We start from the raw sequence: 20,761 nt of genomic DNA, 5'->3' as shown, positions 1-20,761 counted from the left end.
AAAAAAATGTTATTTGAGAAATATCATACTTTTATTCTCTAATCAATATTGTTTGTTTTCGATATTAACCTTAATTATAGAATAATCAGGATAGTGTTTGTATTCATATTCCTTGGTTAATTCATTTTGTAATATATACTTTTGGTATGATTCTAAGCAACTGGATGAAGCTTTCAATGACAAGATGAAAGAAAGAATACTATTCAGGATCATTTCCTTCTTTTTTAAAAAAGAAAGTACTAGGGATATTGCAAGTAGAATGAAACTAGTGATGAAAATTGGACAAAATTTTTAGTTTAATTAGACTATATGCATACAGTACAGAAATCATCATTTTCTTCTTTACAACTTTTTTCTCCTATCATAAGAAAGCGCTCTTAGTTTAGGACGGTTTATATTGGATGTGTAATTATTTACGTTGCGATTTGCTTGCACATGTATTGCAGCTTTTAACAAATTTGAAGATGGTAGGATCCTATAAGTAAATTGTGATATTGTAAGGCACTAGAAAAAGTAAACTAAAAGAATAATGACGAATCAAGACACAAGTAGACGGCCATTCCTAAAGAATTAAGATAAGCTTCACAGAAGTTCCCTTGTGAAAAGGCTAGTGATCTGAAATTACTACCCTCCATCCCCTAAACAAGCATTGCTTTATAGAGTAGAATATGGTAACTAATGATAAATAATAGGCTCATGAGCTATATGATGATTTATTTTGAAATGTGACTAATCTGAGCAGTGCTAGGATAATTCTAAAGAATTTTTTTTTTATAAAAAAAACCCTACTCCCCCGAGCATGGAGTTCTTTGGATTGCTCATTTAAAGAAGACATGTACTATAGCATACCACATAGTGGAGCAATAAACAAATGATGCAGCTGCGAAGTGATTTTACCAATATAAAATTTTATATTATTAAATTGTTATTAATAACTATTCTTTCCAACAATGCTCTCAAGAGCATCATAAAAGGGATGGACCATTTAAAAAAAAAAAAAAAAAGAAGACGAGGACCTAACTGGAGCACATCATTAATTTAATTTTTTTTTTTTAAAGTAGCACATACAACTAGCACATATTTTTCAGATCCTTAAAACAAATATTATTTGACGATCTCACCTCGTCAGCTGGTCTTATCACAAGCACGCATCTTCGTTGACCTTCATGAAGCATCGAGAACGTAAAAAACACAAAAAAGTAGTACTAAAAAGCTAAAGGGGAAAGTTAGGTGCTTGTACTTGTATCATACATTGAGTACCCACTCAACTGGCAATTGGCAGCCCACTATGGTCCCCTTTACCCGTTTTCAGACCTAATCTCACACACTAACTCATATCCTGTCACTGTGCCTTTATCTACCTAAGCCACTCCGAGCTGGATCCCCGTGCCACGGAAGTCGATAGGCCGGTCATCTGACTCGACCCGCACCCACGCCTCGCTTTGTGACGTCAACTCTGGCTCGCCTGCGCTATGTGACCGAAAAGCCAATACGGCATCTGACTCGACCCAGTTTCTCCCTTTATCCTCTATAAAACCCCTCGTCTTTGGGCTCCGATGCCAGCTCTCTTGCATGCATGCTCTTCTCCTGGTCTCATCTCCTCCCATCCTTTCCTACGGAATAGGCTGTCTCGTTCTTGTCGATTTGTGGTGGGGTCTACTAAGTCCAATTGGATCAGCACTGCAAGTGGGAAAGCTAAGCTTGCCTGTTTGCGTATATTGCGCTCTTCTCTTCCATTGTCGTCCTCTTCTTTCTTTCTTTCTTTCTTTCTTTCTTTTCATATTACGGCATTTCGAAGGAGGCTGTGATTTGTGGAAGCAACCCTTGGTCAACTTCAGTTTTCCTGAGGTCAGATGGTACGTGAATTGGCCTTTGAAGTCTTACTATATTGTAGCTATCGTTGTAACTTCCTTTTTGCTTTGTTCAACTTAGTATTTTATTGAAACCGTAATAAGTTTTGCCCATTTTTTCTTGATATCATCTTGAATTAAGAGCGCTTCAACACTTGCTGTAGTTGTGTCATCAAGAACCATAGTCCATGGTTATATATTGGTGACTGTCTACAAATCCGACCGGCACTAGCCTCGGCCTGTATTTGAGTTAGGTGGGGGTCTCCAACATATTATTTTATGATTAAATTTTGTTTAAGGTGGTGGCGATGGTCCAAGAAGCTACGGCTCAAGATGTGTCTGCTAAAGCCAACCATAAGACGTGACCTTTTTGTATAATTTACTCATCTATGTGCTTGAACTTTGAAGGTATAGGTTCAATATTATATGTAGAACATAGTTATTTAAGAATGATCCTTACTTGTAGCTTGAGTATTGTTCGACGGTTGTGCTTTGCCCACGCAATAACCTTTGTCTTATAGTTAAGAAATATATACATTTTTCAGGTGTATTTCGCTTTCCTACTTCTATTCGACACTCACACTGCAAATATTTATAAAAATGGCGCTCCAAGATGCCATATGTGTTCTTCTTATTGAGTGTAAGACATAATAGATGACAGCCAGCTTGCAAAAAGCCTGCGTCTTCCATATTAAGTAGGGATGCCATAGTTAATTTCTGCTCCATTCTTATCTAATCTTGTATGCTTCCAAAATCAATTTGTGAAGTCTATGAAACAATTCTTTAAGGAACCAAAGGATATAAGTGGTGCAAACGCATCATGGCGGTGATCGAGTAGTTTTGACACGCAACCCTCAAGGAGAAATTAAGGGCTCGTTTGGTTCGCCGAAAAAAAGGGAGAAAAGTGTGGTCAACGGAAAAGTAATGAGATGCCTCTTGTTTGGTTGGAGTTTTCAAAGGAGAAAGACGGAAAAGTTGTATTTTTATGGGAATATGATTCCCACATTTTTTGGAAAAGTCTTTCCCATGAGAAACATAGGAAAGTTACTTTCTCATGAGGCGGAAATCACTCCATTTTTATTTTTTTCCGAAAAGTCCCTTCAGCATTAAATAAGCATTAAAGAGGCATTAAAGACCTAATTTTTATTAAGGGTATAATATGAATTATACATAACTTTTCCAGAAAAGTGGATGGCCAACCAAACATAAGCACTTTGAAAATTTGTCACTTTCCCATTGTCAACTAAACATGCCAAAAGTACTTTCCTAGGCATCCTCTTCCTAGAAATTTGTTTCCCAAGAATCATATTCTTAGGAGGAAAAATACTTTCCGCGAACCAAACGAGCCCTAAAGGTATTTCTAAAAGAACAAGTAGAATAATTAAAAGCAACAATATTGTTGCAGCAGTATTAGCTCGCACTACACGAATAGTTGTGTGTTAACCCCTTAAATGATATCTTGTTAATTCTTTCCTATATCTCTTTAGGTAACCCTTCCGTCATCCTTCTACTGATATGATCATATGTGCTTCGGCATTGTCCAACTTTCTTCTGAAAAAAGATTACTACATCTATTGTTTACAACCTTTTATGTTTTTGAATAAATATCTGTGCAATTTTAAACGCTTCACAAATAAGAACAATCCAAAAAAAAAGTCTTAGATGCATGTGCATGACTTCTCAAATTCATTCACGTCAAACTGTAGGTGTCATCAATGCCTCCTGGCATGTTAGACTAGTAAAATGGTGTGAAATTAGGTGGTGCCACTGGAAAAGATAAAAAAGAATTTGGAGTAGGCAGACGGTTGGCATTGGCTTTTTACCTCTGGAAATATAAGAATCACAATGAATATATTCATCTCTTACCATGATGAAGATTAAACACTATTCTCCCTAAAAGAGTGACTGCTAATTAATGTACCTTCGCCATATCTCATTTAAAAGTATCATATTTTCCTCAAGCCACTTAATCTATTCATATATATAAGGTAATAAGGAAGCTACCAAACAAGGATGTCCCCTTCACATCACTGCTCTCAGTAGATTTGATCAAAATCTTGTAATGTCATCGGGCGATTATCTTAATAATTCAAATATCATTCATCTTGATGGAGATTGGAGAGAGTAAACGGAGCACATGCTCCCCAACTTTTCGAGGAACAGGCTTGTCGAACTCTAGCTCGTGATTTCACATGTAACTCTACTGATGTGGCACTCTTCAACTCGTCCACACTCAACAGGGGCCCACTTGCTAGGTTTTTCAAGGTTGAGCCTTGACAAATAGCAATTAGATACGTTGAAAGAGTTGCAACTGGAGTTCCATAAGCTGGAGTCCATCTAGCAGAAGCCATATATTTGGTTTTAATTAATTTTGCTTACCTGTGCTGCGGCCGTCGTGGAAGAACCGTAATGGTCTAGGCTGCTTATAAATGCAACACAAGGGAGGGCATATAGGTTGTGTCTCGAAGGTGAAGGGGCGGCTCCATCCTCGTCGTTTATTCCATCATTCCATGTGTTATCCTCTGTCTCTTGGTTCCTGAGAAACCCAGGAATAACAAGCTTGTCACGAGGCTCTGATTCCTGAGGCTAACAGCGTTGGATATTCGAGATAGAACTGATTCTCCATCAAAAAGGTAAAGAGTTGCAGATCTGATTCTCAGAAGTCTTCATTGATATATTTCATAGATCTTGGAATCACTATTCTGCTCCTGTTTGGAATAAGGCTTCATTTTTTCTTTTTATCTTCTAACCTAGCTACCTCTTGGTTCGGAGAAATTATTTCATGGAGGAGGTCCGGTGGATCAGTCCGTAGATAACAGATACCTTTCGTTTGATCTTGAATTATTTAAATACAAAGGGTGATGCGGCGAGTGACTATCGACTGATCCACTGGATCCGTCGCAGATCTGATGTGATATTCATCATTCTGTCTCTAAGCGAAAGCTGGTATCGGGCACCCAGCGGGCGAAGGTAAGCTGGTTCTCCAGCTGCATCAAAAGCCGTGCAGTTTTGGGATGGATGGGGGCTGATGGATGCGCGGTAAAAAAAGTAAGAGAGAGAGGGAGAGAGAGAGAGAGACTTTTTTCCGTACCACGTGCGTTAGATCATCGTTTTGTAGCTTTAACTTTTAAGTCAAAGTGTTGGGTTATTGGTTGGCAACGACAGATTTCTTAGTCAAATTTCGCTGTGGCCGTAGTGGTCCTAAGAATTTCAGGAATATCAAACACCAAATTGAAAAAATCCAGCTGTCTTGTCAGAGGCCACGGTTGCCTCGTCAGAAAGGTTTGGGGTTGTATCTTTCGCGCGAAAGCAGGATCAACGTTCCTTCGCGCGGATTTATCGTTGGATCACCTGTTGGGCACATTAAGAGCTGTGCAGACGGTAAAAACGGAGGTTCGGATCGCTTTGAGATCCATGCGGTCGGCGATCCAACGGTGGTTACGCCGGAAGGAAGGTGAATCGATACAACCCTTATCCTCTGACATCGCATCCTTTGTAAACGCGTCCCCGGCCGGAGTTTGACGCAACCTTCGATTCAGCTGTCATGAATATTTTTTTTTCTTTTTTGAGTAAAGAATTCAGCTCGGATGATCAGTAAATGATTAGGGAAATTCTTGGCATAGGTTAAACTCAAATATAAATAAATAAAACTAATTTCTATATTTATTCCTTAAAAACGTACATGTATAACTATCACGTCAGACTTGACAGGGGAATATAAGATTGAATCTATTCAATGGGACAAGTACAGTGTACCTCTGCTTTTGTATGCAGAAAGGTACAATTAAATAAAAAAATAAATTTTAATTATAATATTACAACATTTAATTTAGTATTTAATTATTTATTTATTAATAGAGTTGGAGTGAAACACTCCATACATGTTTTTCTTCCCCCACAAAAAAAAGGCATACATGTTAGCTACTGATGAACGGCATGATCCGGGTGAACTCATTTTGTTTACATGGTGAACCGACCGAGCTTGAGCTTGGGCCTGAGCTAGACCCAAGGGCTCACCCCAGGTCGCTTAATTTACGGCGCCAGAACTGGGCTTTTATCTTTTCTCACCCCATACTTAATTCCCTGCTCTCCTCCCTCCAGTATAATAATAATAAAAAAAAGAAGGAAGAGTTCCGCTTCTCCAAGAAAGCGTAGAGCGATGGCGACCGGTTGGAAGTCCGGCGATGGCGACGGAGATTTCACCGCCGTATCGCCGTTCATCGCGGAAGTCACATCCTTCCACATTGCGACCGACGGCAGACGACGGTCAGTCTTGGCGTCCCTTATCTTCTTCCCTTTCTAGGCTGCGGAGTGGGATGAATGTGCTCTCGATCTTCTCTTGCTATATTTCCTATTTAAGTCTAAGAGAAGGCGGGTTGCCCTCATTGTGCTTCTCTTGGCTGTGCGAGCAAAAGAGGATTTTATCTGTCTATCATAACGTCACAACGGAAACCATTTCAGGTATTTAGTTAATGGTCTGTCTTGTGTTTGTTGTAAGATCTCTCTGTTTCTCCTAGATCAGAATGTAATGACTGATGTCGGTGTTTTGATTTTTTTTTCTATGGTTTGTTGTTAGTAAGTAATATTTGGTGTTGGTGATAGAAAGTTCGGTTGATATAACCAGTAGAGGAAAAGGTAGTAGAGACCCAATCAGGTTGGTAACCATGCTCGAGGCAGGTAATGGATTTAAACTTCTTCGGCTAGCAGGGAAATTTCTGGTTTTGGCTAAAGATGTAGACAAGCTTCATATAAATTGGAAAAAAGGAATCATGCTGGCAAAGAAAAAAAAATTATATGAAAATAAATGATGAAATCTTTTGGAATGGCGATGGATGCTCATATTTGCGTTAAAAAGGAAAACTATATAAATGTGATGAATAGCTTCCAGTGGTTTCGATGTTTTATGTTTCTGGGCTTGTTTGGTATACGGGACATAGTTTATCTTCGATCATGAAAGGTCTGTATGTGAGGTGGTTGTTTTTTTTATATATATATTTTTCATTTTCCTTCCCTATTTGCAATAGAATCAGAGAATACTGTGCAGATTCTATGATTTATACCTTATAGTTAACTCTCGCAATAAATTAACCGCACCTGATTTAATTTATAATACTCGAATCTGAACGGAATTCCAAGTGATTATGTTTTTGATAGTGTTCATTTCCTGTTGTTCTTGCATATTCTTATCATTAGTAATATCGATTCCAATTTATATATAAAAGGAAAAAAGTGAAGAAAAAATTTTGTTTCAATCTTTTTCTCGTTGGAGCTGCACCATATAACTCCAATTGTGTGTATGATATAGGAATTGTCGCACCAAATGGAGAGCAAAGATCGTCAAGTCCAGCTTTCAACCAAGCAAGGCTTGCCAGAAGAACTTCCATCTCTTTTGAAGTGTATTGTCTCCAAAACAGTTGCTGGTTTTGACAGTGTTGAGTGCAGTGGGATGAATTATCCAACTCAGTTGGTTACCCTTCCCAGTCCTCAAGAAGATCCAACTGTTGGCAAAGTAAGTTATATGTCTTCCTCTGCGTTTTGATTCGTAAGGTTCTATTTCCAAAGAAAGGAAAAGAAAAACTTAAGCCATTACTTGAATACATTGAAGATATTTTTCCTTAGCATGAAAAAATGTGCTTTCCCTTCTGTTATGATTGTCACTAGGTGTCCATGACTTTTTATAATACTTCAAGGAATGGCTTAAATTTTTCCTTTTTTTTTTCCCTTGTGTGCATGTGTACGTGCCGCGTGTGGTGATAGAATCCACCCTTATTTTTGTATCCATTTCTCTTGTGTTCTTTTCTGATCGCTAACATCTTCCTGAATTCCTTCTGATGCTTTGCTGAATTTCTAATTCTTCTAGATCAATCCTCAAACCCAGCTTCATGAATCATTGACCTTCAGCAGCATGTCAAGAATAATCTGTGTAATTAAGTTCTTTTTTTTTCACTTTAATATTTTCTTCTTTCTATGTAGATGCACATGCATATGCAAATACACAAAAGTTTGATAAGAAGGTATGTAGTCTGTATGCATAATTGATGATGAGTAATCATGTAAGCCATTGTGCGAGGACCTCCACAACTGCCTTCATCTGAGTACCTGCTGATTCCAGGCATGTTGCTCTGTCTAGATGAAGGTAAAGGATGGTAATTGTGGATTTGTCACAAAAAGAGTAACATATATTTCTCTCTCAAGAGGTTTAGCTTGAATAGTTCACTAGTATCTGTCTCAAATTTTCTGACCAATTGCTTGACATGATGTCTGATCTTTTATCTCAAGTTGCTTCCATTGGAATTATATGGGCGCCGATATGATACAAGGTTGGAATTTTTTTGAGCATGTTTATAACTGTAAATGCTTTTACTTGTGGAATTATAGAGTTGTTTAAGGGTTGGATCATTCAATTCATGTTTAAAATACCTTTTGTTTCAGGGATTGGAAGCTGCTAAGCTTCATGGCCAGGCTAATGTTATTTTTGGGCCTCCACCATCTTCACCAGTTGAAGCAACTGACTGCCATCAGCCACATGCTATTTCTTTCAGCATGCCGGCTTCTCCTTCCGGACTTCATATTTCACAAGCTGCAAAAGTCATATTCATTGATAAAGCTGGACCAACTGCCATTGATGGGCAACTAAATCAACCTTCTGACTCTGATACTGTCAACTCACAGCAACCAAAACAGGAAAAGTTTCATTCTCAACCCATACCAACAGGGAATTCATATGGCAAGGCAACAGGGGGAAAAGTTAGTGATCCATTTGAGAGTCAGTTGAGGATATCCAGAAATGATAATCAGAGGGACAAACGGTTTGATTCTTTCAAGACATGGTCTGGAAAGCTTGAAAGGCAATTATCAAACTTACGTGGAAAACCACAGGAACCAGATCTGGAAGCTAATGATTGCCATAGTGCCGAAACTGAGACAGTGCCTGCAGTTGATCGCTACTTTGATGCCTTAGAAGGGCCTGAATTAGACACTTTAAGGGTATGCAGTCTCTTGGCTATAACATATACCGCTGCTTCTATTGTTTCTCTACTGGATGCCTGTTCCATCTTTATAAGGATTTCACCATTAGCAATATATATCTTCCAAAAAACAATCAACATAGACCAAGGTTGGCGGAACTGTCCTGAATTGCCTGGTTCGGAGCGTCCCGAGCCGTACGAGCGGCTTACCGGGACGGTTTCAGCAAAAAAACCGAAACGCTATTGCAGGAGAAGAAGAAAGAAAAGGAAAGAAAAGAAAAGAAAGAGAGTGAGCTGGGGAGGGAGGCCGGCGGAGGTTCGGCCGCGGCCTCCGCCACCCGCACCAGCGCCAACCTCCGCTGGCCTGTCCCTTCCTTCCCTGTTTGCCCTCTTTCTCTCTTTTTCTCTCTCCCACGGTCTTCTGTGTCGGTACAGACCCGGCATAGCACGATGCTGGCCCGTGCCGCAGGGCAATCGGTATGGTGCCCGGTACCGGCACAGAGGACCCTGCTATAGACTATGTGAGACCATATTGCATTGTATAATGTGTAAATCTAAACATTTTTCATGATAATGCAATATGCTAGTATGTTGAAGTTGTTAGATATCATTATATCACAGCGTTATTTATCACTTTTCACTTACTGCAGGCAACAGAGGTGTCGGTTCTTCCTGAAGACAAGAAGTGGCCTTTCCTTCTTCGCTTCCCAATTTCTTCTTTTGGTATGTGCCTTGGTGTAAGCAGCCAAGCTATCTTGTGGAAGACCTTAGCCATATCTCCATCTATGAGTTTCCTACATGTAAGCCTGACTGTCAACTTCATACTCTGGTGCATCTCTCTTGCACTGATGGCAACCATATCCCTTATTTACTCTTTGAAAATCATCTTCTACTTTGAAACGGTTCGAAGGGAATACCATCACCCAATCCGTGTCAATTTCTTCTTTGCTCCTTGGATAGCCTGTCTTTTCTTGGTACTTGGTCTGCCACCATCAGTTGCAGTTAACATTCATGCTGCTCTCTGGTATGTTTGTATGGCTCCTATCTTTTGCCTTGAGCTTAAAATTTATGGTCAATGGATGTCTGGGGGCCAACGAAGGCTCTCAAAGGTGGCAAATCCATCAAATCATTTATCAATCGTGGGAAACTTTGTGGGTGCATTGCTTGGTGCATCAATGGGACTTAAAGAAGGGCCTATCTTCTTCTTTGCTGTTGGATTAGCTCACTATACAGTACTTTTTGTAACCCTGTACCAGAGGCTTCCAACCAATGAAACTCTCCCAAAGGATCTTCATCCAGTATTTTTCTTATTTGTAGCAGCACCCAGTGTTGCTTGCATGGCATGGGCAAAGATTAATGGGGACTTTGACTATGGGTCGAGGATAGCCTACTTCATCGCCATGTTCCTCTATGCTTCTCTGGTTAGTCTCTCTTTGTACATTCCTAGCGACTCATGCATGTCAGTGCATTACTATTTTCCTTTAGAACTATGTTGGTTCATTTGCAATAAAAGCCTTAATACGGAATGACCATCCATTATCCCTTCTGATTGAGATCAGCATTAGTTTTTAAAGGATTTAAATGATGTCCATTTAACTTTATTTAAAAACTGAATATGTGGAGTCTTTAACCATGATTCTGGGCCATGGCTTGGGAATTATATAGCAGACAATGCTGCATGCTTTGGTTGTACTGGTCCAAAAGACAAATAATTCTTAATAAGTGTGCATGGGAAAGCCCATGCATTTGTCAAAATTATCAGTAGTGATTTCTTTGAAGATAGTTATCTAACTGTTTTGCTTATTATCTTGTGTATTTGCAGGCGGTGCGAATTAATTTTTTCCGAGGTTTCAGGTATCTCTCTCTCTCTCTCTATCTCTCTCTCTCTCTATCTATCTATCTATCTATCTATCTATCTTGCTATTAAGAATTGCTTTGGTTAATTACGGCCTTCTATTCTCTATTTTATGGTTTCTTACATTCTTTTGTTTCATTAGGTTCTCACTGGCGTGGTGGGCATATACTTTTCCAATGACCGGTGCTTCAGTTGCTACCATCAGATACTCAATGGAAGTGACAAATGTATTAACTCGGTCACTTTCTGTTGGGCTCTCCGCAATCTCTACCTTAACAGTAACAGCTCTTCTGGTGTTCACCATTATTCATGCTTTTATCCTCCATGATCTCTTTCCCAATGACATCTCTATTGCTATCACATGGAAGAGACCAAAGTTCAATAAGAAGCTTGCACATCTGAGATCAGCAAGCTCAGACATGAAAGACATAGAAGCCTCTCTTCCCAAAAACAATCCGGAGCTGGAGCTTTGACTTTTTTTGGCCTATTTACACTTTCGGTGCATTATGGTATGTCAGATCCTCATCTGCGGCCCACAAGTGAATTAAAGACCCGAAGAAAATGTTCTGCTACTTTGTTGTATGAACCATGGGCAGATATGTGGAGATGAAGACAGTATCATAAGCACTCTGTACAGAATAGAATTTGTTCATAAAAGAACTGTGTTTATTTGTTGGTTCAAGTAAGTCTTATAGTCGGCTACAGTCATTGTATGAGTTTGGTAAATTAGTCAATATATGTGCTCTAAGTCTATGGAGACAATGTATGAACCTTTCTCTACTATGTCCTTAATTGATGGGCTTCATTTGTTGTTTATTATCGAAGAGTTCAACTTTATCATCAGATATCATCAAGGCTGTGTGGGTTAATCGCATGATGTATCATCTACTGGAATTACATGAATTCATTCATTATTTCTTCTTTAGTTGAATTCCCTTTTCAAGACTTCCAGTTCATTCTGGGAGTTAATTTGTCCAAAAAACTGGCTTAATTGTATTTCCATCATGAATATAATGGAATGATCTTAAATTTGTCTGATGCCTTCATGAATGGCTTGGGTTGAAATTAAGAGGAAAATTCTCACAACGTTCATTGAGTAGAATTGCCTTAAAATTAATGGGTCTACTTGGATATTGATGCACGGCTCTTGGTATGACATAAAATATTCCCCTTATTCTTGTCATAGGGTTTCTTTGAATGCTACGTTAGGTATGCTTGGGTGCTGCTGCACGGCACTTGGTATGATGTAACATATTCCTCTTATTGTTGACTTATGACAACCTAAAGATTTATGGAATCCTCTTGCTGGTTTGTTCCAACAGAGGCTTAATTCCTCTTTACTATTCTCTTGCTCAAAATGAAAATGACTGTCATGCAAAACATGAGCAACATCCAATTAGTTACAGGCTTGCAATCTGTCGATATGCACAGTCTACTAATGCTCCTTTAGTGACTTCTTGTTTGCATAACCAGGACTTCAACATGCTGTGGAATCACCATATCTTTACCTTCTCAGTTGATCTAATATGATCAATCAGCAACTCTAGAGAATTACGTAGAAGATGGCATGTATCTTAAGGTGTTCTCTTAAAACATCTGCAAGGAACGTCTTAAACATGGATCATGCTTCCAATGTTTCAAGTATATCCCAGATTAATACCAAATTTTGGTGATCTTCTGAATGTCATGACACAATGCCATCTTTTGTAGAACATGGATGACGGTCGACATAAAAACTCGCAACTACACTCACTTCCAGATGCGATGCTGAGATCTGAACTCCCGACAGAAAGCGCGAAACATGCGCTCTTGATCCTCACAGCATGAGGAAGCCACTCATTCTTAAAGGTATGACAGAAAATATGGATAGGTGCTGGAAGGGAACAAACTGGTGAAGGAAAAATTAGGAGGCAGAATTTAGAGTAGGGACACATCTTTTATTTTCTTTGCTCCCCTTTTCCTACCCCTCCCATGTGACCCATTTGTTCCCAACTTCAGCCACATCTCCTACCAGCCTCTAGTTTGTGGACCTTATGCCAAGCCCCCCAATGAATGTTCTCATCATTTGCCGACGACAATGAACCGGCAACTTCAGACATTGGATTTAGAACATGGCAATGACTTTTTCTTTTGAAAAATTGGGACAGTGTGACCACACATCTTGATTCTTATTAAGCTAGCTCAGCCTGATCCAGACCTCGCATGTCGTTGGGTCCCTTTCACCCTCCACAGTCACCCCCTTCTGCCTTTTTTGTTCCCATGTCATGAATTCCACATGAAACAAAATACTCTATTTTTATCTTTTTAAAAAGCATCTCATTATTATTAATGTACCAAACTGTAACTTATTAGATTATGTTTCTATCTCCGTCCTTATGACGATTATTGTGAGGACTACCCATGCGAGTGTATATTTAGTTCTACATCAGTTATTCGCTGGGTAGATCTTGGGTACTTATGCAAGATCAAAGAATCCAAATAATACCTTCCAGTTAGTCTTTTTGAGTGGAGTCCTAGGTTGTTACAATTATAGGAACATTTGCATTAAACCATATTATGCATGTTTCGGCTGCGAATACTCGTGCATCTACGACCAAATATATGCATTATTGAGGGGTATACGAATTCAGCAAGGTCTATGATGGATTGTTTTGTCTTGCACGCATGCTTACATTCTTTTTGAAAAGGTGATTTTTTTTTTGGCAAAAATCAAAAGTGGTTTTTTCTGCAAAATCACATTATTATTAGCAAAATATCTTGATACATTCTTCTTCATTGATGATCATCACAACTTGAAGCCACTGTCTTAATCCCATCAAGAACCTATAGGAGTTATTTCACAAGAAAAGAGCTAATAATTGAAATGTTTCTCCCCGGGCATGTGAACTTGTTTGTGTTTCTCCTCTGAATTGGTAGCTGGTGCCTCTTTCTTCTCCCTTTATTGGTTGTTATCTGTCGCAAGCCCTGCAGGGTTGGCATCAAACATCTTTGTTGCTTTCTTACATTGAAGAATGAGACAGGAGCTCGGATTAGTTTAAAGCCAATGATAGCTAAAGAAGCAATATATCTTCTGCTTTCCCAGTCTGTATGCATGGTTGAAGACAGACAGAGCATTCCAAATGCTTGGGCCCAAAACCCATGAACATGACACACATGAAAATAAAGGACTTACCTCCTAAGGTCCACATAACATGGAGTTATACCATTAAACTTGACAAGCAACCCACAATTAACCGGAAACTGGCTCATCATCATGCTTAAAGTATTCATTTTGAGGAATATTAGTCATCACCATAGATTGAGATAAGCACAAAATTTCGACGAGATGATGAGCCTTCGTTATACATAACTCATGAATGATCATAAAATGACAGAAGCAAAAAAATGTGTGAATCATTAACCACAATAAGAAAGAGCAGAATAGATATAAAATATTCCTGATTTTGTCCACCAGTGATATAAATCATATTAAGCCATTCATCCTATTGATCTTAGTCTCTAGTCTCATAACCGTTGGCTAGAGTTTTGTGATCTGGTCTTCCGCTATATACTCTTAACTTAATGTGGAATTCACTACATTGAGCATCCTATGGATCCTTTGGTAACCATCTAAAACACCTTAAAGCCCTCCATGAACTCTAGCCTGTCAATAGAGTACTACAGAATTTTGTACGGAAATTCTTTGTAACATTAGATTCTCAGTTCTTTAGGGATTTTTTTTATAAAGGTCCACTCACAAATATTAATAGCCAAGCACAGAGACAGGGAGAGATAGATATCTGTAGCCATCACTTGAGAAACTACGTTCTTAAGAACAAAAACAAGAAGCTATGTTCTCTCAATAGCTCATCATCTACAAAGCCTTTAGCGAACCAACATGGTAGGAAGCAAAAGCAACAAACAAACATAGCAGATGATATTCAGCAGAAATATTTCTTTTCTCAGCATCCACTTAGGCTGCCTTCTTCTGTAATGGTTCCTGTTGATTCTCCTGTCCCTAACAATACAAGAAACCAAACTTCATAATAAAAAAGAAACAAAATACCATCCATAATGAAAAACAAATATGCATTATACTACTGCTTCTAAGTTTGTAAGCATAATCTTATCAAGCAATCAGTCTCAAGGACTCACCGATCGATTTTTTGCAATGGAGAACGGCATCATTTATAGCATTCTCAGTTCCCATATCAAACGTTCTCCTGCCATGACGAGACTTGAAGCTTGATAAAGTTTCGCTAGTCCTCGGGGATGCTCCGATTGATTCCACGCAGCCTCGAGTCGAGCTCACTCGAGAGCCTGCCCTCCTGATCAATTGCAGTCCCTTGAACTTCTTGTACAGTGGCATTAGAAAACTCAAGTACCTTTGGATGAACTTCTTTGAAGGCTTCGTGCAGCCCCCCAAGAGATGTAGCTTGCTGTTGCTGCCTCTCGAGAGCATGCTCTTGGATGAGCTTGAGCATGATGAAGTGGGCACTCCTTGCACTGGACCAAAAAGTGATGAAGAATTCGAAGAAACAGGACTACTTGGGACTGCGTAGAAGTAGCGAGAACCGAACCGGTTGCTCCCAGAGAGCAGTGACTTGGATGAATCTAGCGAGAGAGATCTTAATAAAACCGAGTTCATGGAGGAGTTGGAGGCGACTTCGCGTCTTCGTGGTGTGATGAGGTGGCGTGGGAGAAGCAGGCCATCAGAGAAGATCTGGTCGGCGTGAACGAGGAGTGGAGATTGGGAGCTAGGGAGACTGAAGCCGAAGTCAAGGGAGTCGGCCTTCCAACGCATGGAGATCAGCTTGGGGTCCATCTCGATGAACGAGCCGGCATCCTGGGCGTCGAGGGAGAAGCGAAGGCCATCGTCGAGAGAGTCGAAAGAGGAGTTAATGTTCAGCAACCAGCTATAGGAGAAGCTGTCAATGGAGAGCTGGTGTTGCAAGGGCTCCATGGGAGCTACAATTCCAAGGTTCGGAGGTAGAGGTGCCATGTGAACGCGAATGATAATAGGAGGGGAGAAAAGAAGAAATATCACGCTATGATGGGTGGGTGCAAAGATGCCGCCATCCTGTGGGGTGGTTCTATATAGGGTGGTTCTATATACACCCCCCCTATTGCTCAGGACACCCCCCAAAAATTAAAAAAAAATTAAATACTCTCTACACCCCCCCATTTGCTAAGGACACCCCTAAAAAATTAAAAATTCCTAAATTACCCCCCACCCTCCCCACCCCCTCACCTAAATTGCTCTCTACACCCCCCAAACCCCCCCCCCACCCCGCTCTTCCCCTCCAAAACACCTCGCCAACGCCCAAAACCCCCCCGTTCCCCCTTCTCCCTCTCGTCGCCGGCATTCTCCCAATCTCCGACCACCTCGCCGGCTTCTTCCGGAACCACCTCGCCGGCTTCTTCCGAAATTTTTTTTTTTCACGGTTCGTGCTCCGTTCGGCACTGGATCGCCGAACAAAAGGCTTCTGTTCGGCTGAACAGTGCCGGACAGAAACCTTCTGTTCGGCACTGTGCAGCCGAACAGATCTGTTCGGTTGAGGGTTGCCGAACAGAAGGCTTCTGTTCGGCACTGTTCAGCCGAACAGAAGCCTTTTGTTCGGCGATCCAGTGCCGAACGGAGCACGAACCGTGAAAAAAAAAAATTTCGGAAGAAGCCGGCGAGGTGGTTCCGGGAGAAGCCGGCGAGGTGGTCGGAGATCGGGAGAATGCCGGCGACGAGAGGGAGAAGGGGGAACGGGGGAGGAGGGGTTTAAGGGGGGTTTGAGGGGTTTTTTTTTTTTTCTTTTCAAAACGAAACGGAGGAGGAGGAAGGGGGGTGTATGAGAAAATTTCAAGGGCAATATGGTAATTACACTAAAGGTTAGTTTGGGTATTTTTTTTTTGGTTTTTGGGGGGTGTCCTGAGCAATAGGGGGGGTGTATATAGAACTACCCTTCTATATACACCCCCCCTATTGCTAAGGACACCCCCCAAAAACCAAAAAAAAAATACCCAAACTAACCTTTAGTGTAATTACCATATTGCCCTTGAAATTTTCTCAGTACACCCCCCCTTCCTCCTCACTGCCGCCTCCTCCTCCTCCTCCTCCGCCTCACTGCCGCCTCCTCCCCTCCCCCTCCTCCTCACTGCCGCCTCCTCCTCCTCCTCCTCCGCCTCCCCCATCACCCCTCCCCCTCCTCCTCCTCCTCCCCATCCCCCACCTCCCCGTCCTCCTCCTCCGCCTCCTCCTCCTCCTCCTCCGCCTCCCCCATCACCCCTCCGCCTCGTCTTCCTCCCCCCTCCCCCCTGCGCCCGCTTCCTCCTCCTCCCCATCCCCCACCTCCCCGTCCTCCTTCCTCCTCCTCCCCATCCCCCACCTCCCCCCCTCCTCCCCTCCACCTCCCCGTCCTCCCCCTCCACCTCCCCCTCCACCTCCCCGTCCTCCTCCTCCGCCTCCCCCCTCCTCCTCCGCCACCTCCTCTCACTCCTCTTCCCCCACCTCCCCGTCCTCCTTCCTCCTCCTCCCCATCCCCCACCTCCCCCTCCGCCTCCCCCCGCCTCCCCGTCCTCCTCCTCCGCCTCCCCCCTCCTCCTCCGCTGGCGAGGTGCTCGTTGCTCGGGAGATGGCCGGGGAGGTGCTTGAGGCGAGGTTTTTTGGGCAGAAGGGAGAAGCCGGCGGGTGTTTTGGAGGGGAAGAGCGGGGTGGGGGGGGTTTGGGGGGTGTAGAGAGCAATTTAGGTGAGGGGGTGGGAAGGGTGGGGGGTAATTTAGGAATTTTTAATTTTTTAAGGGTGTCCTTAGCAAATGGGGGGGTGTAGAGAGTATTTAATTTTTTTTTAATTTTTGGGGGGTGTCCTGAGCAATAGGGGGGGTGTATATAGAACCACCCCATCCTGTGGCATGTCGATCTGTCTAATGACCATGATGCCCCTATGATTAGACACAAATGTCGAAAATCCTCTCGGGGCAAGGTTTAGAATTTAGATTTATCTACGCAATTTGATTCAATCGAGTTTTTGTTTTGCTAGGCCTACATCTTTCATTCTTTTTGGCAGTTATTTATGAGGATTCATATGGGTGCTTATTTAGTTCCACATCGGTTATGTATTGAGTAGAACTTGAGTACACTTATACATAACAAATAAATCTAATAGCACTTTTTGGCTAGTATACTTGAGTCAGGTCCTGAGTTGTTACAAATATATCAAAGCAAATTTGGCCAATATGAACTAAAAATAATAACAAATCGGGTATGGGTCGAGTCGGGCAATTATCCATCCCGCAATTAAAAACCCATGCTCATATCTGCTCCACATCATGCAAACATTCTGAAAATAACCTGTAAGCGAATTCTTCCTCTCCCTAAACACAAGACCATCCTTACAAATCCACAGCACAAAGTTATATAAATCAAGTATTTTTTTTATATTATGAAAATGCATAAATGTGGAAGGAAACTTTTTTATATATCCTCTTTCATAGCAATCCAAATAGCATGTGAGTCGAACCTAATATAGCTATGCTATCTAAAGGTATAACTTAGTATACCTCAGCGGTCTAGCCCCCTTTCATAGTTTAATTAATATACCTTAGTATACCTTAGATACATTGGGAATTAACAAAACATGAAACTTGCAAGGTATGTTAAGATTTCCTCATTTCATATTCTGTTAATTTATAGAATATAAAATTCACTCACATCATACTCCTATCTACCTATCTAACCCATTATCTTTATATCAAGATGGTTTTGGGATGGTGCATCCCATTACCCACACCCGACCTGAACCTGTTTTTAGGTATTTTTTTTAGAACCCATATTCGCCCTGGGGTTTCAATGGGTCGGATAAAACCCGCTCAATTCGGATCGATTAGGTCGGGTATCTAGTAAGTCAGCTACGATTACCACCCCTAATATGGACTAAGATATACTGCAGCACGAGCTCATTGGTGTTGACTATGAGCCGATCGTGGTGTTTGTAATTGAATTTGTGATATTTGTGAATGGATTTACATAGATTTGGGTCTTTAGCCTAGCAAGGATGCTAGGGCTTAAATAAGAAGAGTATATGAGATCCATGTAGCAGTGTGTTTAGTCCTACATCGGCTATGCAATAGGTAGATCTTGGGTACTTATATAGGAATAATGAACCCAAATAATACCTTCCGGCTAGCTTTTTTAGTAAGATCTTGGATTGTTGCAGTACCAATCCTATGTATGCAAATATACGCACACCGGAAAAAAAAATGAAAATTCTGGACTACTCAAATATTCAGCGGCTAATCTAATAGTCATTAATAATCTAGATTTCCCTGAGTTGATTATCTTTTGGCTTTAATTTTTAGCGGTGCACTTATTGCTTCCCTTATCCTATTTATATTGCTTTTCTTTTCTTTTTCTTTGAGAAAACTATTTATATTGCTTTTTCATGTTCTTTTTTGTTCGTTTAAATATTTTAGTTTATTTAAACCATTGAAAAATCTTAAACCATTCGCTGCAGGTCTTTTACTATTACGATGAGGATGATAATAAACTGTGACAAAGATGGTGGCTATAACAGCATTATAGCATTTTTTTTTTCTGGAAAAGAAAAGATGGAACCAGTCTGCCCTGTTTCATTTTATGAACTATGGCAATAATTGATCAAAGGACTCCAGAAATATATGCTAGAGGAGATATTTTTGGGTTAAAGGAAGGAGGATTTTTTTTTCATTATGGAATATGTGTCCTGTGCATTTTTCTATGAACAAGACTAACTTTTAACAAGCTTTTGATATAGGAATTGTATAAGATGATTCTTTTAATTTAGAAGGACGTAGAAAGCGACAACAAGAAAAAGATGTGAAAAATCCTTCATTTCACTCATAAAATTAAAAATGAGGATGATCAAGACATGTAGCTTCTGTGTGTTATAAAATGCAGGTCAATTTTCATGAATAAGTGAAATGGTCATAAATCGCATAGTGTCTTACTTAATAACACACACCGCCGATGCCGGAATTTATTTAGAAATACTCATTTAAAGAAAATAAAGGTCGACCAAGTTTGCCTCTGTTTCTTGAGAGCCCCGACTCCCCAGCTTTCTTAAGGTGAATTTTGATGGTAGTGTTGTTGAGAGAGGAGAGTGGGGGGGGAGTGGGCTTTATTATCATAGACCACCACTTCAGGCTTGTGGTGACCAGTGGACGGCGGATCTATGACACCTCTGTCATCGGAGCCGAGCTAAGGGCAGTGTGGGAGGGCTTCTCCTATGCGAGGCACATTCTGAGTGTAGATTGGATCCACCTCGAGGAGGATTTGGCTACTGTGATCGAGGATATTCGAGGCCGGCGCAATGCGACGGACAGGCATTTTCTACTCCATGATATCCAAAGGATTGTGAGGGATTGTAGCTCCTTCAAGGCCATCCATGTTTATTGGGAGACGAGCATTGCAGCTGGCTAGATGGCCTCCTTTGCGGCGCATCACTTTAGGGGTTTCCTCTGGGTGAATCATGCGGATATTCCCTACTCACTATGCCGGCTTCTTTTTCTGACTTATTGGTTGTACTCGTATGCATGTTGTGTGAGGAGCCAGCATACCAAAAAAAAAAAAAAAAAAGAAAATAAAGGTCCAAAACACTCTGATGGGATAAAAATAATCAATGATGGAAGATCAATAACCATCTCCAACTATTAAGATTCATTCAAGGTTTGCCCTTGATATGCTTATTTGGATTGATCAAAAGAAACAAAGAAGGGAATGTTAGGTCTATCAACGCCTCCCACATAAGTCTATTGAAAGCTTGTTTTAAAATACAACCTTCTTTTGGACAAGATTCTTGAGATATGCTTAAACTAAGCAGCAGAGCTTAGATTTATTTATATCAATGATTTTGGTGGGTAGAATAGAGTTAATCTATACCCATGGTCTCATTGTTGATGCTAATGTCTTAACCACTAGCACGAAAGGCTCAGTACAAAACAGATGTATTTTGATATTTTATTCCGATTGCACCTTAAAAATACCACTATATCCTAATCTTAAGTTTAGAAAACTTTTGATGACTCAAAAGGAGAGAAGAAAAACAAAAAACCTCTCCATATTATATGCGAGCTATTCTCTTACA

General features: G+C 40.7%; 2 protein-coding genes across 8 annotated transcripts; one reads left to right on the top strand and one right to left on the bottom strand.

Annotated features, from left to right (window-relative positions):
- Positions 1–1,572: 1,572 nt before the first annotated feature.
- LOC103715998 (S-type anion channel SLAH2-like) lies at positions 1,573–11,523 on the top strand. 6 transcript variants are annotated; one of them, XM_026808069.2, is made up of 8 exons: positions 1,573–1,856; positions 7,156–7,359; positions 7,824–7,986; positions 8,130–8,170; positions 8,283–8,837; positions 9,469–10,239; positions 10,641–10,672; positions 10,816–11,154. In XM_026808069.2, exons 5-8 carry the CDS (start codon positions 8,394–8,396, stop codon positions 11,144–11,146), a joined length of 1,578 nt encoding a protein of 525 aa, XP_026663870.2. In that variant the 5' UTR covers positions 1,573–1,856; positions 7,156–7,359; positions 7,824–7,986; positions 8,130–8,170; positions 8,283–8,393; the 3' UTR covers positions 11,147–11,154. The 6 variants fall into 6 exon arrangements, with proteins under 6 accessions (XP_026663870.2, XP_008802040.2, XP_017700413.2 ...); XM_008803818.4 differs by having other exon boundaries at positions 7,824–8,170; XM_017844924.3 differs by lacking the exons at positions 7,824–7,986; positions 8,130–8,170 and having other exon boundaries at positions 10,816–11,523.
- Positions 11,524–13,392: 1,869 nt separating this feature from the next.
- On the bottom strand, positions 13,393–15,719 carry LOC103715997 (probable membrane-associated kinase regulator 6). 2 transcript variants are annotated; one of them, XM_008803815.3, is made up of 2 exons: positions 14,808–15,719; positions 13,393–13,637 (listed from the first exon to the last, which is right to left on the bottom strand). In XM_008803815.3, exons 1-2 carry the CDS (start codon positions 15,652–15,654, stop codon positions 13,612–13,614), a joined length of 873 nt encoding a protein of 290 aa, XP_008802037.2. In that variant the 5' UTR covers positions 15,655–15,719; the 3' UTR covers positions 13,393–13,611. The 2 variants fall into 2 exon arrangements, with proteins under 2 accessions (XP_008802037.2, XP_008802036.2); XM_008803814.4 differs by lacking the exon at positions 13,393–13,637 and adding an exon at positions 14,434–14,670 and having other exon boundaries at positions 14,808–15,715.
- Between the last annotated feature and the right edge of the window lie 5,042 nt (positions 15,720–20,761).

This window comes from Phoenix dactylifera, unplaced genomic scaffold (assembly GCF_009389715.1).
Source record: "Phoenix dactylifera cultivar Barhee BC4 unplaced genomic scaffold, palm_55x_up_171113_PBpolish2nd_filt_p 000121F, whole genome shotgun sequence".
Classification (NCBI taxonomy): Eukaryota; Viridiplantae; Streptophyta; class Magnoliopsida; order Arecales; family Arecaceae; genus Phoenix; species Phoenix dactylifera.
The sequence above is the reverse complement of the archived record's forward strand: the minus strand, read 5'-3'. Positions and strand labels throughout refer to the sequence as shown.

Excerpts from the sequence above, each read along its gene's own strand:
- LOC103715998 (XM_017844924.3), top strand. Across the intron at positions 8,838-9,468 it reads CTGAATTAGACACTTTAAGG|GCAACAGAGGTGTCGGTTCT; the intron begins GTATGCAGTCTC and ends CACTTACTGCAG. Across the intron at positions 10,240-10,640 it reads TGTTCCTCTATGCTTCTCTG|GCGGTGCGAATTAATTTTTT; the intron begins GTTAGTCTCTCT and ends GTGTATTTGCAG.
- LOC103715997 (XM_008803814.4), bottom strand. The coding sequence starts at position 15,654 with ATGGCACCTCTACCTCCGAACCTTGGAATTGTAGCTCCCATGGAGCCC. Across the intron at positions 14,671-14,807 it reads CCATTGCAAAAAATCGATCG|GGACAGGAGAATCAACAGGA; the intron begins GTGAGTCCTTGA and ends TTGTATTGTTAG.